The sequence below is a fragment of the Otolemur garnettii genome, unplaced genomic scaffold (genome assembly GCF_000181295.1).
Source record: "Otolemur garnettii isolate 467f Iridium unplaced genomic scaffold, OtoGar3 scaffold00226, whole genome shotgun sequence".
Lineage (NCBI taxonomy): Eukaryota > Metazoa > Chordata > Mammalia > Primates > Galagidae > Otolemur > Otolemur garnettii.
Genome location: NW_003852621.1, coordinates 495,347 through 513,078, shown reverse-complemented (window position 1 = coordinate 513,078; position 17,732 = coordinate 495,347). Strand labels below are relative to the sequence as shown.

The 17,732-nt window shown below is 46.8% G+C and overlaps 1 protein-coding gene and 1 non-coding gene across 2 annotated transcripts in view; one reads left to right on the top strand and one right to left on the bottom strand.

Moving 5' to 3' along the window:
• Window positions 1-1,429: 1,429 nt before the first annotated feature.
• TRIP13 (thyroid hormone receptor interactor 13) overlaps window positions 1,430-17,732 on the bottom strand; it is a 22,944-nt gene continuing 6,641 nt past the window's right edge. Inside the window, exons 3-13 of the mRNA XM_003802010.2 lie at window positions 17,335-17,464; window positions 16,684-16,739; window positions 15,779-15,869; window positions 13,922-13,994; window positions 10,016-10,079; window positions 9,276-9,362; window positions 8,972-9,078; window positions 6,251-6,404; window positions 3,669-3,781; window positions 2,357-2,426; window positions 1,430-1,525 (exon numbers count right to left, since the gene is read on the bottom strand). Coding sequence (XP_003802058.1) covers window positions 1,430-1,525; window positions 2,357-2,426; window positions 3,669-3,781; window positions 6,251-6,404; window positions 8,972-9,078; window positions 9,276-9,362; window positions 10,016-10,079; window positions 13,922-13,994; window positions 15,779-15,869; window positions 16,684-16,739; window positions 17,335-17,464 — 1,041 coding nt within the window. The remainder of the gene's footprint in view (window positions 1,526-2,356; window positions 2,427-3,668; window positions 3,782-6,250; window positions 6,405-8,971; window positions 9,079-9,275; window positions 9,363-10,015; window positions 10,080-13,921; window positions 13,995-15,778; window positions 15,870-16,683; window positions 16,740-17,334; window positions 17,465-17,732) is intronic.
• LOC111722265 lies at window positions 12,122-12,228 on the top strand. Its single transcript, XR_002771113.1, has one exon. It is a non-coding gene; the product is annotated as a U6 spliceosomal RNA (small nuclear RNA).

The following is a 17,732-nucleotide window of genomic DNA, read 5'->3' as shown; positions in this document are numbered from 1 at the left end:
AGGCTGTTTCCTGATCCCAGAGCTCAGCTAAGCACAGGGTGGGTTCAGCCTTTCTGATGGTCTGGTGGTCACCATCAGAGCTGGGGAGATATAGGTGCCCTGGGCACCCTCCACAACTATAGGATGCTTCCTTGTGCCCTGTCTACAGTTTGTATCTGACATACTCCTGTAGTGGCAGCCTGTGCTGTTCCTGTCCTCTTAGGGGTACCTACCTTTACTCCAGATCAGCTCTGCTTTGTTTACTATATCCTGCTGGCCCCTGCAGGCTGTTTTAAAATGCTGAAATTGTACCTCAAAGAACAAGGGCCTTTCCCTGTGGATCCCAAATTGGCTCCTGGAGAGCAATGGTGTGGGGTGTTAATGGAAGACCCTTTTGGGTATGCCTCTGCCCCCACAAGCCCCACATGGGTCTCAAGATCACAGAGCCAGGCTTTTTCCCATGGCAGGACCCAGAGTGAAGGCCTAGCAGACAGCACAAAGTATAGAAAGGCTTAATGCTAGTAGTCATATAAATACTTTTTTCCTCCTTTTTATTTTTTCTTAGCAAAACCAATATACAATGAATACTTTTTAATAAAATACAAGACATTTAGGAGAGGTACTTAGACTCAAACAAGAGAAAATTCCTTTAAAAATTTAATATTTAAAATGTTATATAACAAAAAGTGAACTTCATGTACAAAGCACTAATACAAAATTTATTTTGGCATGAGACCAAACCTTAATATTCTGTGGAATATGTTAATTATTGACTCATTTATTTTATACTCTATGAATCCTCATTTGAGACATGAATAACATCATTGATCAAAGCAAACCACGGGCAGAAGTGTCTGAGAGATGCCTGTGTTGGAACAGGGGTCAGAACAGCTCACGTGAACACCAAGGCCACTAGTTCTCCTCACAGGGGGTACCGTGTCTGACTGGTAACGTACAAGAACACGTCATCTAAATGTTTTTCTCAGTTTCTATGACACAGGAATAGGGTCTTCTTGTCTAAAACATTTTTGCATTAAATCAAAAAAGCTGAGATCAGAAAGCAAGGGCTGCCTTCTAATGGAGTGCTGTGGACACTTTTTTACACTGTGATTGCTGCTTATTTAGGCTGATAGTTTCTCTTTTGTTTCTACAATACAAGTATCAATGTTGCTTTTTTAAAAACAAAGTTAGCATTGTATCCAACTGGGGGAAGGTCGGGAATGAACATGCTTAATTCTTTACAAATTGACAAGCAGAATCTGAACTATCCTTTAAAAACAATAAAAGTGACACATCTTTCTTATAATTTGTCTTCTAACACACACTTTAAAATAACATAAATACAACACACTTCTTTGAATGAAGCGTGGCCTCCTGGGCTACTGGCTTGCTGAATGGGGGCTGCAGGCCATGGGTCTCTGTATGAATCCACCGATGGGGAAGCCTAGTATCAAACGTAAGCTGTGAGCTTCTCTTTCTCTTCAAACTGCTTGTCCACTGCCAGAGACAGGGCTTGGAGGAACCCCTCTATGGTGACAGTAGGGGCCTGGAAAGACACATGGGCATCACTGGGGCTCCCTGCCCTTATAGGGCAGCAGGCAGTAACACCCCAGCATGGTGCTGACAGTGAGGCAGGGCTGGCTGCACAGTCTGGGCATACCAGGCGTACCTGCTCATTACTGCAGCAAAGGTCATCCTGCAGGTGGGCACTGGGCCAGCTGCCAACATATTTAGAAGAGAAGATGCTGGGAACAGACCCTTCTCAAAAGGCTCACCTGGTGTCTGGGGGCTCTGCAGGCCCCAAGACACTGCTGGCTCCTACCAGACATTTACCATGGCCCAGTGCCCAGAGCTGTGTGAAGGCTCCTGCTCATGGTCCACAGTTAGCTGTGTCACGTCCGCACGGAGGGCCATGCCCAGCACAAAGGCCACTGCTGACCAGAGCACAGGCTGACTGAATTGAAAGGAACCATTTTAAGATGCATGTTTTGTCATGGCAGATGTTCCTGTATCTGTTCTGCTAATACTCAGAACCCTCAGCCTGACCAGCTGCTGGGAATGGGTTTCCTCTTGGCTACTGGTTGTGTGGTGGGGGCCCACAGTGGAGGAAGTGAAGCATGACGCCAGGTTGCTGTTGACCGAGCTCAGACCTGAAGGGTGTGAGCACCGCTGAAGGGTGAGGAAGGGCTGGACAGGAGCTGCCACATGCACAGACGCAGATGTCCGTGAGACTGGTGAGCCCAGCACATGCTTTGAAAGGCTCAAGATGGCCCCTTGGCTAAGGGGCCCGCTTGGCTCCTTCTGTTGCCCCAGACTCCCAGAGGACACTGGCTGGAGGACAGAGTGCCCAAAGCTGGGGACGTATAGGGGGACTCACCTGGACGTACAGCGCATGAGCCAGGAAAGGGAGCTTCCTCAGGACCCGGCCACTGAGGCCCTCACTCTTCCTGTGGGAAGACAACCAAGTTCAGGGGTGTCAATTTCAGATATACATCCCTGGGAGCACAAACCCCCTGTAGGCTCAACTTGGGCCTCAGAGGCACCCAGCCCTCCTGGCCCCTTGGCCTTGACCCCTGAGTATCCCTTTTGCTTACAGCCCCTACAATGGGGCTCGGCCCCTCAGGCCTGAGCTCCTGCTCTAGGTGAGGCCACATCCTTGCTGCCTTGAAGAGCCACCTGAGGTGCAGCTTTGAGCCCCACTGTGTGGCTGTTGTCTCTGTGCTCGAGGCATAGGGCAAGGGATGTGAGGGCACGGAGTGCTATGTGGTGGACAGGTGTCAGCTAGCATGAACTTCCCAGACAATTGGCCGGTTCGTGTAGAAGCAGAAGTCTTTGTGCTGTTTTCTTCTTTCCCTAACTTCCCTAACTTCCTTAAATCTCCCCAACAAAACCCCCAAGCTTTCTAAAATACTGCATTCTTCATGTTGTCCCACCCCCAACTTCTTTTTTGAGACAAAGTCTCACTCTGTGCCTTGGGGTACAGTGTCATGGTGTCATAGCTCACAGTAAACTCAAACTTTTGGGGTCAAAAGATCCTCCTGCCTCTGCCTCCAAGTAGCTGGGACTATCGACACTCACCACAACACCCAGCTAGTTTTTCTAGTAGACATGGAATCTCACTCTTTCTCAGGCTGGTCTTGAACTCCTGAGCTCAGGAGATCCTCCCACCTTGGCCTCCCAGCCAAGGCATGAGCCACTGTGCCTGTCTGACCTTGTCCCTCATTCCAAACCTTCCAGAATAAAGTTCAAACTCTGGCCAGCAGCTCCACTGCATCCCTAGCCTCTCCTGCACTGCCTGTCTGTGTTGCCATCTGCTGGGGCCCCCTGAGCACATCACCCCTATAGCCTTCTGACTTTGCCTACTTATACCCAAATCCTATCTTCTGAGGCTCTACTCCATTCTCCAACCCTCCGCTCACCCTCCCTTCATCACAAAAGCCATTTCCCTTCTCTGAACTCTGAGAACACTTGGAACAGCTCTCGATACCAGGCCTCCAGCACGTATGCCAACTGTCCTTGCTATGCTCAGTCCCTGTGCTCACACACCCCCGACACATGCATGTTCATCCCTGTGGTGTGCTAAGCGCCCACACGCACAGACCTCCCGGGATTCCACAGAGGAAGCTATGACTTCCCAGTTACTACAGCACTTAATTTTTCTTGATTATAAATATGAGGTCAATTTGCACCTTGAAATTTCACTCAGAAGAAGGCTCAACTTCGACACGTTGTTTTCAATGAAGCCGATCATCTCTAGCTCCCGGAGGGTGAGCAGCTGCTGGCGAGGGTATATGATCTGACACTGGGGAGACAGAGGCACCACAGTTAGGAGGGTCCAAAGACAGAGCACAGCACAGTCTGCAAGGGAGACACTCGTAGGCCTCATGTGAACCCCAATCCATCTTACAGACATCCAACAGTGACCATCCCTAACACACAGATGCGTGAGAAGAGCAACTCAGCCTTTTCTGTGATCACGGACAAAATGCCTCCTCACTGCCTGTCAGGCTGGAAGGGACATAAAGGCAGAGTCCAATCTGTGATTCAGTCAAAACACAGGCAGGCAAAGCTGAGACCTGCATCCATGACTCCACCTGTCTTTCAAAGAAGGGCCTTTAGCTGCCTATCTTTTATGACTGACCAAGGAACTGGGCGCCAGAAGTTCGCCTCCCAGATCATGTGTCGGAAATCAGGAACTCTTTGCCACACTGAACTATTTTGTCAGGTGGGCACAATGACCGTTACTATGATGATAATATGACTGTTCTGATTCAGGAACCAGGAGACAAGAGAAAGAATATAGCATTCTCTGTATATTTTAGAGGTTTGGTGAAGATTATAGGTAAAATTAAAAAACACAGTTTGTTTCCATGTTCTCACCCCCCACCTGACTCACTAAGGTGACGCTCTTTTGGATTCCCTGGGGACCCCACCTCCCTGCAGTGGGCACACATGAACATGTCCAGATCAGAGGCTCCCAGTTACATGCTGATGGCTTTTGAAACCAAATGTCCACTATAACATCTGAGTATCTTAACCTCATGTAAACTGCCTAAGAATCTACCTTTGCCCTATGTTCCCAGCTCCCATAAGTCCATACTTTTAGATAAAACTTAAAATCAAAACCCAAGATTCTTGGAACAAGTACACAAACATCAAGGCATCTGATGTTTACTATGGCCTTATAGGATGTGCAGGCACATGGGGCTCCTCAGCAGTAGCTGCCCTTAGGCTCTTTCTTCAGAAACCTGTAAGCTCTCAGACCTCCATAGAGCCCCTGTCCGTCTCACACTCCACAGGAATCCACACGCCTGGACAGCACAGACTCAGGGCAACTTCAGGGGGCTCATGGCTGAGACTCGCTCTCTCACCCCCAAGAGAGGCTATATCATCCTTGTCGTGGACACAGAGGCCACTGCTCTGTGTCAGGTACTGGCTGCAGAGTGCGTGGCCCCACCAGGTGGTAGTAACAACTCCATGAAAATAACTACCATTAAAATCCCCATTTCTTGCTTGTAATCTCCTAAACTCAGCTCTCAGTACGTTCCTGCAGAAACTTGCCATCCACCCAGCTTCAAGAACACCTGAAACAGGCACAGGTGGGTCTCAGACAGATCCACAGCCTCTGTGGGTCCCTGAACCAATGACACAGCCCTCACCTCGAGCACACATGCAAACTGAGACACCATCACTTCAGACAATAGCCTGTGACCCCAACCTTCAGTAAGATAACAGCCCCATGAACCCCAACTTTCAGTAAGATAACAGCCCCATGAACCCCAACTTTTAGCCATGACAGGCCCATGAACATTGACTTCAGTCAAAAACAGCTCTGTGAACCTCAACCTTCAGTCAGATGACAGCCCCATGACCTTGACCTTCAGTCAGCAAGACCTCCTATGAACTCTGACCTTCAGATGACAGCCCCATGACCCTGACCTTCAGTCAGATGACAGCCCCCTGTGACTTCAACCTTTAGTGAGCATGACCTCCCATGAACCCCAACCTTCAGGCAGTGTAAATGCCCTGTGAACTGAGTCAGGTGAGGAAATCTGGGCCGAGGGAGGCAGGTCACTGGTCACCAGCCAAGGCTCTGATAAGCCGAGAGGTTGCTAGCTCACAGCAACCTCAAACTCCTGGCCTGAAGCAATCCTCCTGTCTCAGCCTCCAGAGTAGTTGGGACTATAGGCACCTGCCAATAGTTTTTCCATTTTTAGTAGAGATGGAGCCAGGATTTGCCAGTAGGCTAACTATGGCCTATTCACCAGCTTCTTATACATCAGTACCTCAAATAATAAAAAACTGGGTGGCACCTGTGGCTCAGCGAGTAGGGTACCAGCCCCATATACGGAGGGTGGTGGGTTCAAACCTGGCCCTGACCAAACTGCAACAAAAAAATAGTTGGGTGTTGTGGCAGGTGCCTGTGGTCCCAGCTACTCGGGAGGCTGAGGCAAGAGAATCACCTAAGCCCAGGAATTGGAGGTTGCTGTGAGCTGTGACGCTATAGCACTCTACCAAGGGCAACAAAGTGAGGCTCTGTCTCTTAAAAAAAAAAAAAAATCATAACCATATTATGCCACAAGTGCAAACATATTTAATTGTGGCCATAACTTGGACTGTTAACCTGTCAGATACAACAAAATTCCAAGTTTTAGTCTAAGAAGATGCCTATGTTAAAATATTTTATTCTATATTGTAACTAGCATACTTTAAGTTATTTCAATTAAAAGCACATAAGGAATCTGAGCATGAGAAGAAATAATAAAGGTACCTTCATCAGTTCCTCCAAGCATGAGAGGTAGATTTTGAAAATGGCTGCCATGGAGGGTGGCCCAATATACTGCTTGATGTCAGCCCTGTCTACAAAAGCCACATCTATCTTCTCAGTGATGTTGGAAGTGGTCAGAATCACGACGTTGGAATGCCTATTGTGGCCAAGAAGAGAGAACAGCAGTCACGGCGTCTGTGGCTCAATTGTATCCCATCGTATCTGAGCAGAGGCCAAGCAGCAGGGACAGCCAGAAAGACCTGTCAACTAGACACCAGGGTCAGCAGGCACTGCCCAGGCAGCTGTGCCCCATAGGTCTTACCAAGGTCTGACAAGCCCTGAACTTCCACCTATCATCCAGGCTCTCCCAGCTAAAACGACCATGCAGAACAGAACCTCCCAGGCCCCTTCCCTCACTGTCTCAGCCTTAACAACAGTCTCCCTTCTGTGCAGCATCCCTGACCACCCAGTCTCCTACACCTCTGTCATGGCCACAGGACTGTTTATCCATAGCTTGCATAACTCTGGACACAGGTGGAGGTCAACTGTCCATCACATTCACCATTTGTTCTCCCTTCCAGCTTATGAACTCTGCAAAGAGCTGCTGCTGTCTGGTCTGCTGCCCCGTGTCCTTAGGGCCCAGCACATGGCAGCATGGCAGGCACAGTTTTCCTGGTCTGGCAGGGACTGTGTGGCAGGAGTAACAGTGCTATCCTCTTGGGCCCAGGGTGGAACAGGCAGCTCTGTGGCCAGGGGAGCCCTTTGGAGGGTCCACTTCACCTACACTCTGGCAAGGGCGGACAGCCCCCCGCAAGTGAGCTGGGGTGATCCCAGTGAGGGTAGAGATGGGGGAGTCCCCAGGCGGAGGGAACAGGGTACAGAGGCTGGTGAGCACAGTCTGCTCAGGTCAGCATCCAGAGGGTGGCTGGGAGGCAGAGGGGCTGCCCGATGGAAGGTGAGGAGGAGCACAGTCAGCACAGGCATGGGAGCAGACAGGAGTGTGAGGTGACAAAGGTCAGAGAAACCAGGAAGGCTGCATCTTCTGCTCTTTCCAGGGCCTTCTGCCTTGTCTAAGCCCGGCTACAGCTGACCTGGGAGATAGCTGTTGTCTTAGGAAGCTGGCCTCTGTGTGGGAGCACCTGCCAGGGCCTGGGTCACTGCTCCCTGCACAGTTTGCTGCCAGCCATATCCCACAGCCTGCAATGATTAACACACGGGACCCATTACCCCAAGGTACTTCAGAGAAGAGATATGAGTACTGTGTTGATAGTGGAAGAGTTAGTCTGTATATTACTTCCACAAGAGGTGTGTTAGCAGCCATCACTCCCTAAAGCTTGGAAATAGGCCCTGAGCCTTTGGGGGATCAACTGTGGAGACTTGAGGTCTGGGGCCACCAGCCTTTCTGTATGGGGCCGGCAGGCAAGGGGTGGCAGTCCTTCTCCCACAAACTGCAGCACTTGGTGAGGACACTAGTGTTTGGACACAGCAATGTTTTACTATTTCATGCTTTTCTGCACTGTATAAAATTTTACCATGCCCAGTTTTGTTTTACATTTGTCGAAACAGAGATGCCATGTCTCCAGCCCCAGCCCATGAACCTGCCAGGACATGGACTGCTGTTCACCCTCCCACGGGGTATTGCTTCCGGTATATGCCAGGGAGCCTGGTCAGATAAGGCTCCCCATCAGGAGGAGCCAGTTGTATCAGTCATTTCAGAGGTGCCGGAGCGCCTCAACAGTGCAGCAATCAGTCTTAGGAAGAGGAGCCTAGTAGAAGCCTCGACTAGCTTCTCCTGTGGCTATTTATAGAAGGGAAGAAGTGATCCCATGGCTATTTATATCACAGGTGTGGAAACTGCCAAGCAATGATGTACGTGCTCTCGTGCTCTTTAATGAAGAGACCAATCCCCTCCCCATTCACTTATTACCAAGGTGTTTCCTACAACATTTTTAATACCTTTTTTGTTTGAGATAGTCTTCCTCTGTTGCCCTGGGTAGAGTGCCGTGGCATCAGCCTAGCTCACAGCAACCTCAAACTCCTGGCCTGAAGCAATTCTCCTGTCTCAGCCTCCAGAGTAGTTGGGACTATAGGCACCTGCCAATAGTTTTTCCATTTTTAGTAGAGATGGGGTCTTGCTCTTGCTCAGGCTGGTCTCCAATTCCTGAGCTCAAAGGATCCTCCTGTCTTCGCTTCCCAGAATGCTAGACTTACAGGTGTGAGCCACTGCATCCAGCCCATTTTTAATACTTTAATAAATTAAAAAACACTTAACTTCTTAAAAATCTGTTTCTAATGTGTTACCTCCAGAGCAGAAAGACAGAGCTAACACCCAATGCTAGATGAACTTTCAGTTAAAGGAGCTGTGGTGAGATAAGGAGTTGCCCGACAATCACACATTCCTGTGGAACAACTCCTCTGTCACTTCTTAGATAAAGTCCCTACATGTCATTCCTTTTTTTTGAGACAGACTCTCACTATGTTGCCCTGGGTAGAGTGCCGTAGTGTCACAGCTCATAGCAATATCAAACTCTTGGGCTTAAGTGATTCTCTTGCCTCAGCCTCCCAAGTAGCTGGGACTATAGGTGCCCACCACAATGCCCGGCTTTTTGTTGCAGTTGTCATTATTGTTTAGCTGGCTCTAGGCTGGGTTCAAAACCACCAGCCTTGGTGTATGTGGCTGGTGCCATAACCACTGTGTTATGGGCACCAAGCCCAGAGCGTTACCTTTTAATCTGATCGATCTGGGTGAGGACAGCATTGACCACGCGGATGGCATCTGACGGTTCAGCACCTGCCCTGCAGGCATTTCGGGCAGCCGTGAGACTCTCCACCTGCAGGGAGAGGGAGAGAGTGATGAGTCACAAAGAGACATGTCCACTGAGCAAGTGGGTGAATGAGTGAAGGGGTGTCCACATGTCTAGCCTGGGATATAGGGAAGACCAGAGATGTGCCAGGGAGCTACAGAGGTAGGCTGCCTCCCAGCAACCCAAGGTAACTTGTTCTTGAATTAAAATCTGAACATGCTCACCTCATCAATCAGCACAAACACCAGAGCATCTTTATCATCAATCAAATCCTGAATCTTCTGGAACATCTTAGTCACCAGCTTGCCACTCTGGAACCAAAACACTCTCTCAGTGTCCACTGCAGTGAGCATACTGCAGGTGCACATGGCCCCATGTGACCTCCATCCTAGGTGCCCACCTGCCCACCATCTTCTGATGGCCCCTCCAAATACACCTGCATCAGAAGAGCCAGGTTGGCATGGGAGGAAGTTACCCTGAAGGCTCCCTCTCTGCTGGGACCTTGCCTGCACCTGCTCTTCCAGGGTGGTGGTGTGGGTGACCCATGCCTCCACTCATTGGTCTGTCCTCACTGATCCCGGAGGAAGCAGACCAAAGCTGCAAGGATTTGCTGGCTGGGGTGTATGCCTGGTCTACAGTGCACCCAAATCCTACTTCATCTCACTAGAGGGACACAGCCCCTCAGAGGAAGGGACACCCAGGACTTGGCCTGGCCACACAGGCTTCAGTGGCGTGCTCAGCTGGTCCACATGAATTGGCCAGGTCTGCCAGCAGAAGTCTGGGATGGGACCGAGGGAGGCCTGCTATGCCCAGCACAGGAACCCTTTTCTCACCACTGTTATTCCATTCCCCATTTTATCTATTTTTCTCCTGAAGCTACTGAAAGAGCATTTGCCTAATATATGGAACAGGTTTCTTTAGCTAGATTGTTGACAATCAGACAATTAGAATATTCAATACTCACCTCTGAAAACCATTTAGAAAAGAGACTGTGGCTGTTTATTTCTATTAATTGGCCATACCGGTACCTAAGATGATAAAAGGGGTTAGGAAATTACTGAGCAGTCCTGGTGCATCCTTGGTGGCCACCACTCTTGCTTCTCTGATACAGCATCTCCCAACTACCCAGCATGATGGTAATTACTAACTCATTAAGTCATCAAAGTTGCTGACAAAGAATTAAGGCACCAAGCCCTCTGTGTGCTAAATTGAGAACAATTTAAACCCAATGCAATTAGTAGCTCTAGATTATACCAAATTATGTTTTTCTACAGTATTATTTGATTTAGAAAGTAAAAACTCTCTCATTTTTAATATATTTATTAATAATACCAATACAGCAAGCAAATCAAAGCAGAGGCATCAAGAGTTCCTGGTAGAAGCCATATGTTTTCCTATTTCCAGGAAACCCTGACAAGCACAGCACAGATCCTAGAGCCCTGGGTGCCCAACAGCGCCAGCCACCTGCCTGGAGTCTGGCAGCAACATTCCTGTGTACACTCAGGGCTCTGGCAGAGCCGGGAGCACCAAGCTTGGACTAAATCCAACAGGAAAAGGGATGGGAGCAAGAGGCTGACTCTCAGTCCTCTTTTCAGTCTCTTCCATGTCAAAAGTCCACAGAAGAAAAACAAGTATTTTCAGAAAGAGAAAAAGGCCATTTACTAATACTGTTTACAGAAGAGGAAGGAGTACAGACAATACAGTGAAATAAACTGGCTTGAATATTAAACAAAATGAATTATAAAACATTGGTTATTTAACAGAATGAGAAAGAAAGGCTAAGGATTCTTTTCACTATTTCTAAGTCATTAAAAACTACCTATTTTCAAATCTTTATACTGGAAAATGTTATTTCTGGTGTTTTAGGAAACTGACCCTAGAGATCTTCAAAATACAGATGCATTTTGACATATCAAAACACCACCAAGTTGCTGAATATAACATCTGGGGTGGAAATAAAGCAACTTTCCTATGCAAAATTACTTAAAAGATTTTTCTTTTTGAAAAGAAACAAAATAGATATATAAAACTGTATCTCCCAGGATTCCCTCTAGTAGTAGAGTAAGAAGTACCAGATTTACTGTCTGCCTTAACAATGAGAAAACTAGACAAAATAAATGAAACCACAACTGGTAAGGGTATTGGACAACAGAAAATGAAGGACTGTGACCCCAAGAGAAGGGAAGTGAGTAACCCCACAACTGCCCTGGCTTCCCGCCTAGAGGCTCCTTCCAACCACAATCCTGGGAAGGACCTGAGCAGAGCACAGCCCCTGAGGAGAGGAGCCAGAGCTCAGCACTCAGGGAGCTGGATGGCTGGAGGCTGCCAAGCAGAATTCCAGGGAGAAGCAGACACAGAGAATACTCCAGGACAGGTGTCCTCAAACTACGGCCCATGGGCTACATGTAGCCCGCCTAGGACTTTTATCCAGCCTGCTGGGTGTTTTTGTGCTGTTGCCTGTCCTGCTTAGCAGCTGACTTGTCCCGAGGCCCGCAGTCCAGCCCTCCAACGTCTGAGGGACAGTGAACTAGCCCCCTGTTTAAAAAGTTTGAGGACCCCTGTTCCAGGAGGAAAGCCATAGAAATTGTCCTGGTGACCCCTGTGTCTGCTGAACACTAAGGTACTTATAGTTAGGGAAACTCCACGAGGCCAGTGAAGAGTGACTGCAGGTCTGTGAGCCAAAGGGTTCCCAGAGCTCACATAGGGTGAGGCATGTTCAAACTCCACCACCAAAGTAAGAGCATACACTGATTTTCCAGGTCTGCAGAGGACTAAACCTCTCCCTAACAAAGCTTAAAAAGAAACCTCAAAAGGATCACTCCAATCCCAAGAAAGGCCTACCAAAACAAAATCCAAGTCATTAAATCAAGACAAGAAAAGCCAGTCATTTCAAATCAGTGTTTAGTATTAAATAAAAAAGGTCTTCACAGGCCAAGAAGCAAAAACATGTAACTGCAAGCAGAAGAATAATCAATCAATAGAAATGATAATGATGATGGAATTAGAAGACAAGAACATTAAAACAGCTATTATAAACTTGTTAAAGATTTTGACAAGAACATAGTGAAAAGTACTGACTTTGGCACCACAAATACTGAAATTGGAATGATACAGAGAAGATTAGCATGGTCCTCGTGCAGGGATGACACGCAAATTCATGAAGCATTCCATATTTTTTTATAATCACCAAAATGTGGAAATAACCAAAATTCCTACCAACCCAGGAATGGATTAACAAGCTGTGGTATATGCACACCATGGAATGCTATTCAGCCATTTAAAAAGATGGAGACTTTACAAATTTTCTATCAATCTGGATGGAGTTGAAACACATTCTTTTTAGTAAAGTCTCACAAGAATGTAGAAGCAAGAATCCAATGTACTCAATTCTAATATGAAGCCAGTAGACAATCTAATACACAGGAACAAGGGGGTGGGGAGAAGGGAGGAGAGAGGGGGATGGCTGTGCTTCCACTTAAGGGACACAAGGTTAGGGTGCAGCACACCTCTTGGTGGGACACAATCATAAGAGGGACTTTAACAAATGCAAACATTGTAACTTACTCTTTTTTTTTTTTTTTTTGAGACAGGAGCCTCAAGCTGTCCCCCTGGGTAGAGTGCCGTGGCATCACAGCTCACAGCAACCTCCAACTCCTGGGCTCAAGCGAGTCTCCTGCCTCAGCCTCCCAAGTAGCTGGGACCACAATGCCTGGCTATTTTTTGGTTGCAGCCGTCATTGTTGTTTGGCGGGCCGGGCTGGATTCGAACCCACCACCTTAGGTTTATGTGGCTGGCACCTTAGCCACTTGAGCCACAGGCATCGAGCCTATAACCTTACTCTTTGTACTCTCAATTAATCTGAAAACAACAAAAAAGAACATAACGAAAGAAAGAAAAGCATAAAAAGAATCAAATAGAACCTTTAAAGAAGAAAAATACGCTGTCATAAATAAAAATTCCGCTGGATGGAATTTACAGCAGATTAGACACTGCAGAAAATCAGTGAACTTAAAGATGCAGCAGTAGAAATTGTTCAAAAAGAAATAGTACAGACATTTTTAAAAGCTAAAAAAACAAATGTACTCTGTGGAGCAGAGCCAGGCAGTCCAACACGCAGATCAACGGGTTTCCAGACAGAGAGGAGGGTAAGGAAATTAGCTGAAGAAATGACAACCAAATTATTTCCAAATGTAGTGAAAACCATAAATCCCCAAAAGACAGAATTCAAGGATAAACAAAGCCACAATTAGACCCTGACATTCCTCTCTCATTCCAGAGTTACCTGATGGAAACTGGTAAGACAGTGGACAAAAGGTCAGCAAGGCTACCAAACACCCTGGCCTGACGTCTGCAGAACACGCCTCCAGCAAGAGCGTGTAATTCACCAAGACAGACCACAAACTGGCAGGAAAAAAAGTCTGAAGAAGTTTTTGGAGGCTTGCGGACTGTAGCTCAGCAGCTAGGGTGCTAGCCACATATACCAAAGCTGGCGGGTTCAAACCCAGCCTGGGCCTGCCAAACAACGACAACTACAACCAAAAAATAGCTGGGCGTTTTGGCGGGCATCTGTAGTCCCAGCTACTTGGGAGGCTGAGGCAAGAGAATCACTTAAGCCCAAGAGTTTGAGGTTGCTGTGAGCTGTGGTGCTATGGCACTTTACCGAGGGCGACATAGTGAGACTCTGTCTCAATAAAAAATGTTTTAGGAGACTGAGATTCTAATGCTAAGACTACACTGAGTTGGAGTGATTAAGTGGCTTAACACTGAAGGAGAGGAAATTATCATTTGTGTAAAATGATTTAAAAAAAAAAAAGGCTTGTTATGGCATTAATCCCATTCTAAATGGTCTATCTCAAATCACCAGAGTTACCTGCTGGAAAGCCGAATGGTCAGTTTCTGAGCTAATGCTTTACACAGGGACGTTTTTCCTGTTCCTGGAGGACCTATAACGAGATCCAAGCAAATGTTTTTAAGTTAGTGCTGTAACAAATTTCTTAAAATAATAGTTGCAGTATCTACATAAAAAATAAAAAAAACCCAGAATTAAACTCTAGTAATGTTATTACTATAAATACCTGTTAACTTACAAAGAAGTCTGCCAGCAGCTTCAATGCGATACAATGTTACCAGTACACTTAAAAGTCTGTCCCTCCTTTTTACTAATTTGAACTTGACTTGTGTATCTGGTCTCAGCTTCCCCCCACCACCACTGTGAGCAAACGCCTTTTTCAGTCTACGTCCTCACAGACACCTCTCTCACATTTCCTCTGTGAAAGCCACTTGCCAAGTCACCTTCCAAAAGTCAAACAGGCCTTTCCTGACAAGCAGAAGCGCAGGGCTGACCCTCCTGGCCCCAAGGCCTCTCTCCCAACTAAATAGCACCCTTGTCCATTGTAGGTGCCTCCTGAGAGCTTCTCCCATGCAGCTCCCTACCAGGAGTGCTCAGATCAGGGCCTTGCAAAGTTTCCAGATAACCCCCAGGGAAGAACAAATGCATCTCACAGTAAATGCAGATGTGTTCAACCCTAGCTCTCTGTAAGAATTTTCAGTAATTAAAGAGGAAATAGACATCTAGCTCCAAATAATTTACTTTGCTACATAAAACACCTATTGATTGCCTATTCTGACAATGTGCTAGGGCAGCTGCCAGGTAGCCGGCATGTCCTGCTTTCTAGTCACACAGCCTGAACTGGCACAGAGGGAAGTGCTGTTTATTTCCCCTTGCTCTAACAAGCTCCTCTGCCCCCTTTCTGCTCAGGGATGTTAAAAACAAATAAAATCCATCATTTCCTTCTGATAAGAACCAGGCAGAATTACTTTAAAATGTGGCTTTTTCAGTTTACTACTCACAAAATGAGGCTCTGAGCATACCACAAAGAAATACGAGACAGTTTCCATTCTAAGGAGTTATGATCAGTTATGGAGAAGAGGCAGAGGTTCCTGAACTGTTTAGTAATAACATGGTACTCCCCCATCCGCAGTTTATTTTGCAAGGTTTTGGTTACCTGAGGCTAACTATGGTCCAAAAATACTTTTTTTTTTTTTTGAGACAGAGCCTCAGGCTGTCCCCCTGGGTAGAGTGCCGTGGCATCACAGCTCACAGCAACCTCCAACTCTTGAGCTCAAGCGAGTCTCTGCCTCAGCCTCCCAAGTAGCTGGGATCACAGGTGCCCACCACAATGCCTGGCTATTTTTTGGTTGCAGCCGTCATTGTTGTTTGGCGGGCCTGGGCGGGATTTGAACCCACCAGCTTAGGTGTATGTGGCCGGCTCCTTAGCCGCTTGAGCCACGGGTGCCAAGCCGGTCCAAAAATACTAAACACAAAATTCCAGAAATAATTCACAAGTATTAAATAACTATTACTATAACATATTATTCTAATTATTCTGTATTATTATTAGTTATGGTTGTTAATCTCTTTATAAATTAAACTTTATCACAAGAACTTATGTACAGAAACAAACAACATAGTTAGGATTTGGACTACCCATGGTCCCACGCATCTGTGGAATGTCTCGGGACGTACTCCACAGATAAATGGGACTATTTAATGAAAGTCAAGTAATAAATGTTCAAAGCATTATGAGCTGGATCAGCTGCACAGAGAATATTCTACAGCAATGCTGGCTCCTTTAGAAAACAAAGAGCCGTAACTCCTTGCAGAAGACCAAAGGCCAATGGCTGGTGGAGCAAACTTGGTGAGCGCAGCTGCCTGCCCTTGTATTACCATGTAGCAGTACTACCCGGTTCCAGGTGATGAGGTTACTGTTGACATTCCTGTCTGCAAACAATAAAGTTGTCATCACATAATCAAGGAGCTGATAGGAGAAAAGAAAAAAACACATTAAAAAAAAAAAAGATACCAACACAGCAAAGGCTCTACTATGTGTGCTGCTGAAGCTCGGTCCTAAATAAGAAGGGGGCAAGAGGCAAAGCTGTCTCCAGAGGGCCCCACCTCCTGATGCTCAGTGGTGTCCAAGGGGTCTAGTATCAGAAGGCACCTTGGCTGACACATATTCCATTCCCCAGGCCTCTGCACCCTGTTCCCTCACTGTTGCTGAGCCATAGAACTTGATCCTTTGGCCTCACGTTGAAGCATTTGTCACTGTGGAGTGGTGTGTGTGCTGCTTGGCCAGATCAGCCAAGAGGGAAGGCAGCACGGCCAGTGCCAGCTACAAGCACCACAGATATAGGAAGGGAAACAAACGCCATTTTTATTTAAAATGCCAATGTTAAACAAAATCATTAAGGGACTTATCAAGTGATAAGTTCTCATAGCAGTGAGTAAACACATGACCTATTTACTCAAAAATCATAGCAGCCAAAATGCTGAGGGGCAGCCTTGGGATAGAGGGCTGAGTGACGTTCGTTCTACTTGCGGGTAGGATGCCGGGCCTGCCCACTTTCTGAGAATTCAAGTGAAGACCACAGTTCAAGTGTCCTCATAATCTACTGCCTTCCCCTCGCTCCCCCAGGGATGCCCTAAGCCCAACTCTACTTTAGAGCAGTCTTTGTGGCAGATACCCAGAATAGGGGTTCCCAAAGCCCATGCAAACTGAGGAGCTCAGACGTGCTTGACAGAAGCACAACAGTGGTCCTTCTTTAAACAACAGAGAAAGTGTAGTGACATACGTGTGACTTGACGTGCACATCATACACGAGGCTATCCCAAAGCCCATGGAATTCAGCTACAAGAGAATAAAACAAAACCTAATTTTAGGAAGGCAAGTGTTATACCCTAGTCCGTCTGCCTAAGCCACTAGCATGTCCCACTGTCCCATACACGGTGGACTAAGACCCTGATTACCAGAAAGTGTGAGTCTTTCAATTTTTTTCTCAAATTTTAATTTTTAAACAAATTGAAGATACAAAACAAATGCTGGCCACATATGACTTTTGCCAGATAATTAAACAGTGTATCCTGTACTATGCACAGTTCCACATAAGCACTAGGTCCTCCCTTCTCCCCACACAGTGACTAAATTCAGTCCACACTCTGACAGCCAAGCCCAAGGAGCAGGACAGAGAAGGCAGGAGTCAAGAGCAGGTAGCAGGACAGATGGGGCAGGAAAGAGGGAATCAGTCAGCCTCCATTAGCACCATCAGAAGGGACAACATAGTCTTATTAGATAAACTTCCCATTTCACAAGGGATAAAACATCCTAAAATCCCACAAAACAAATGGACAAACAGTATCTGCTAGTGAGCTGACCTGCCAAGCCCAAGGAGCATGTGATACCCTGACCCCAGCCTTCCTCAGCTGTCCCACACATTGCAAAGTACCTGCAGGCAGAACCCAGTGATTTGCCGCAATTATGTTCTCCGTCTCTTCCTCCAAATTCTCACTGCTGGGGCCATCTTCATTTAGCTGGAAGATGTGCAGTGCAACAGTGCATGTACTCAGATCAATGGGCTGTGATGAGAGAGAAAACTAAATAAATCTACACAAATTTAAAATACCTTACCTTTTAATACCAGTTATACAAATTAGATGCTAAGTCCAAGAACAAAATTAAATGTACGGTATGTTTCAAACTAGTTCTCAGATTAGATGAGAACTCTATTATTTCAGATTTAGAATTTAAATAATGGCTCGGCGCCTGTGGCTCAAGCGGCTAAGGCGCCAGCCACATACACCTAAGGTGGCGGGTTCGAATCCCCAGCCCGGGCCCGCCAAACAA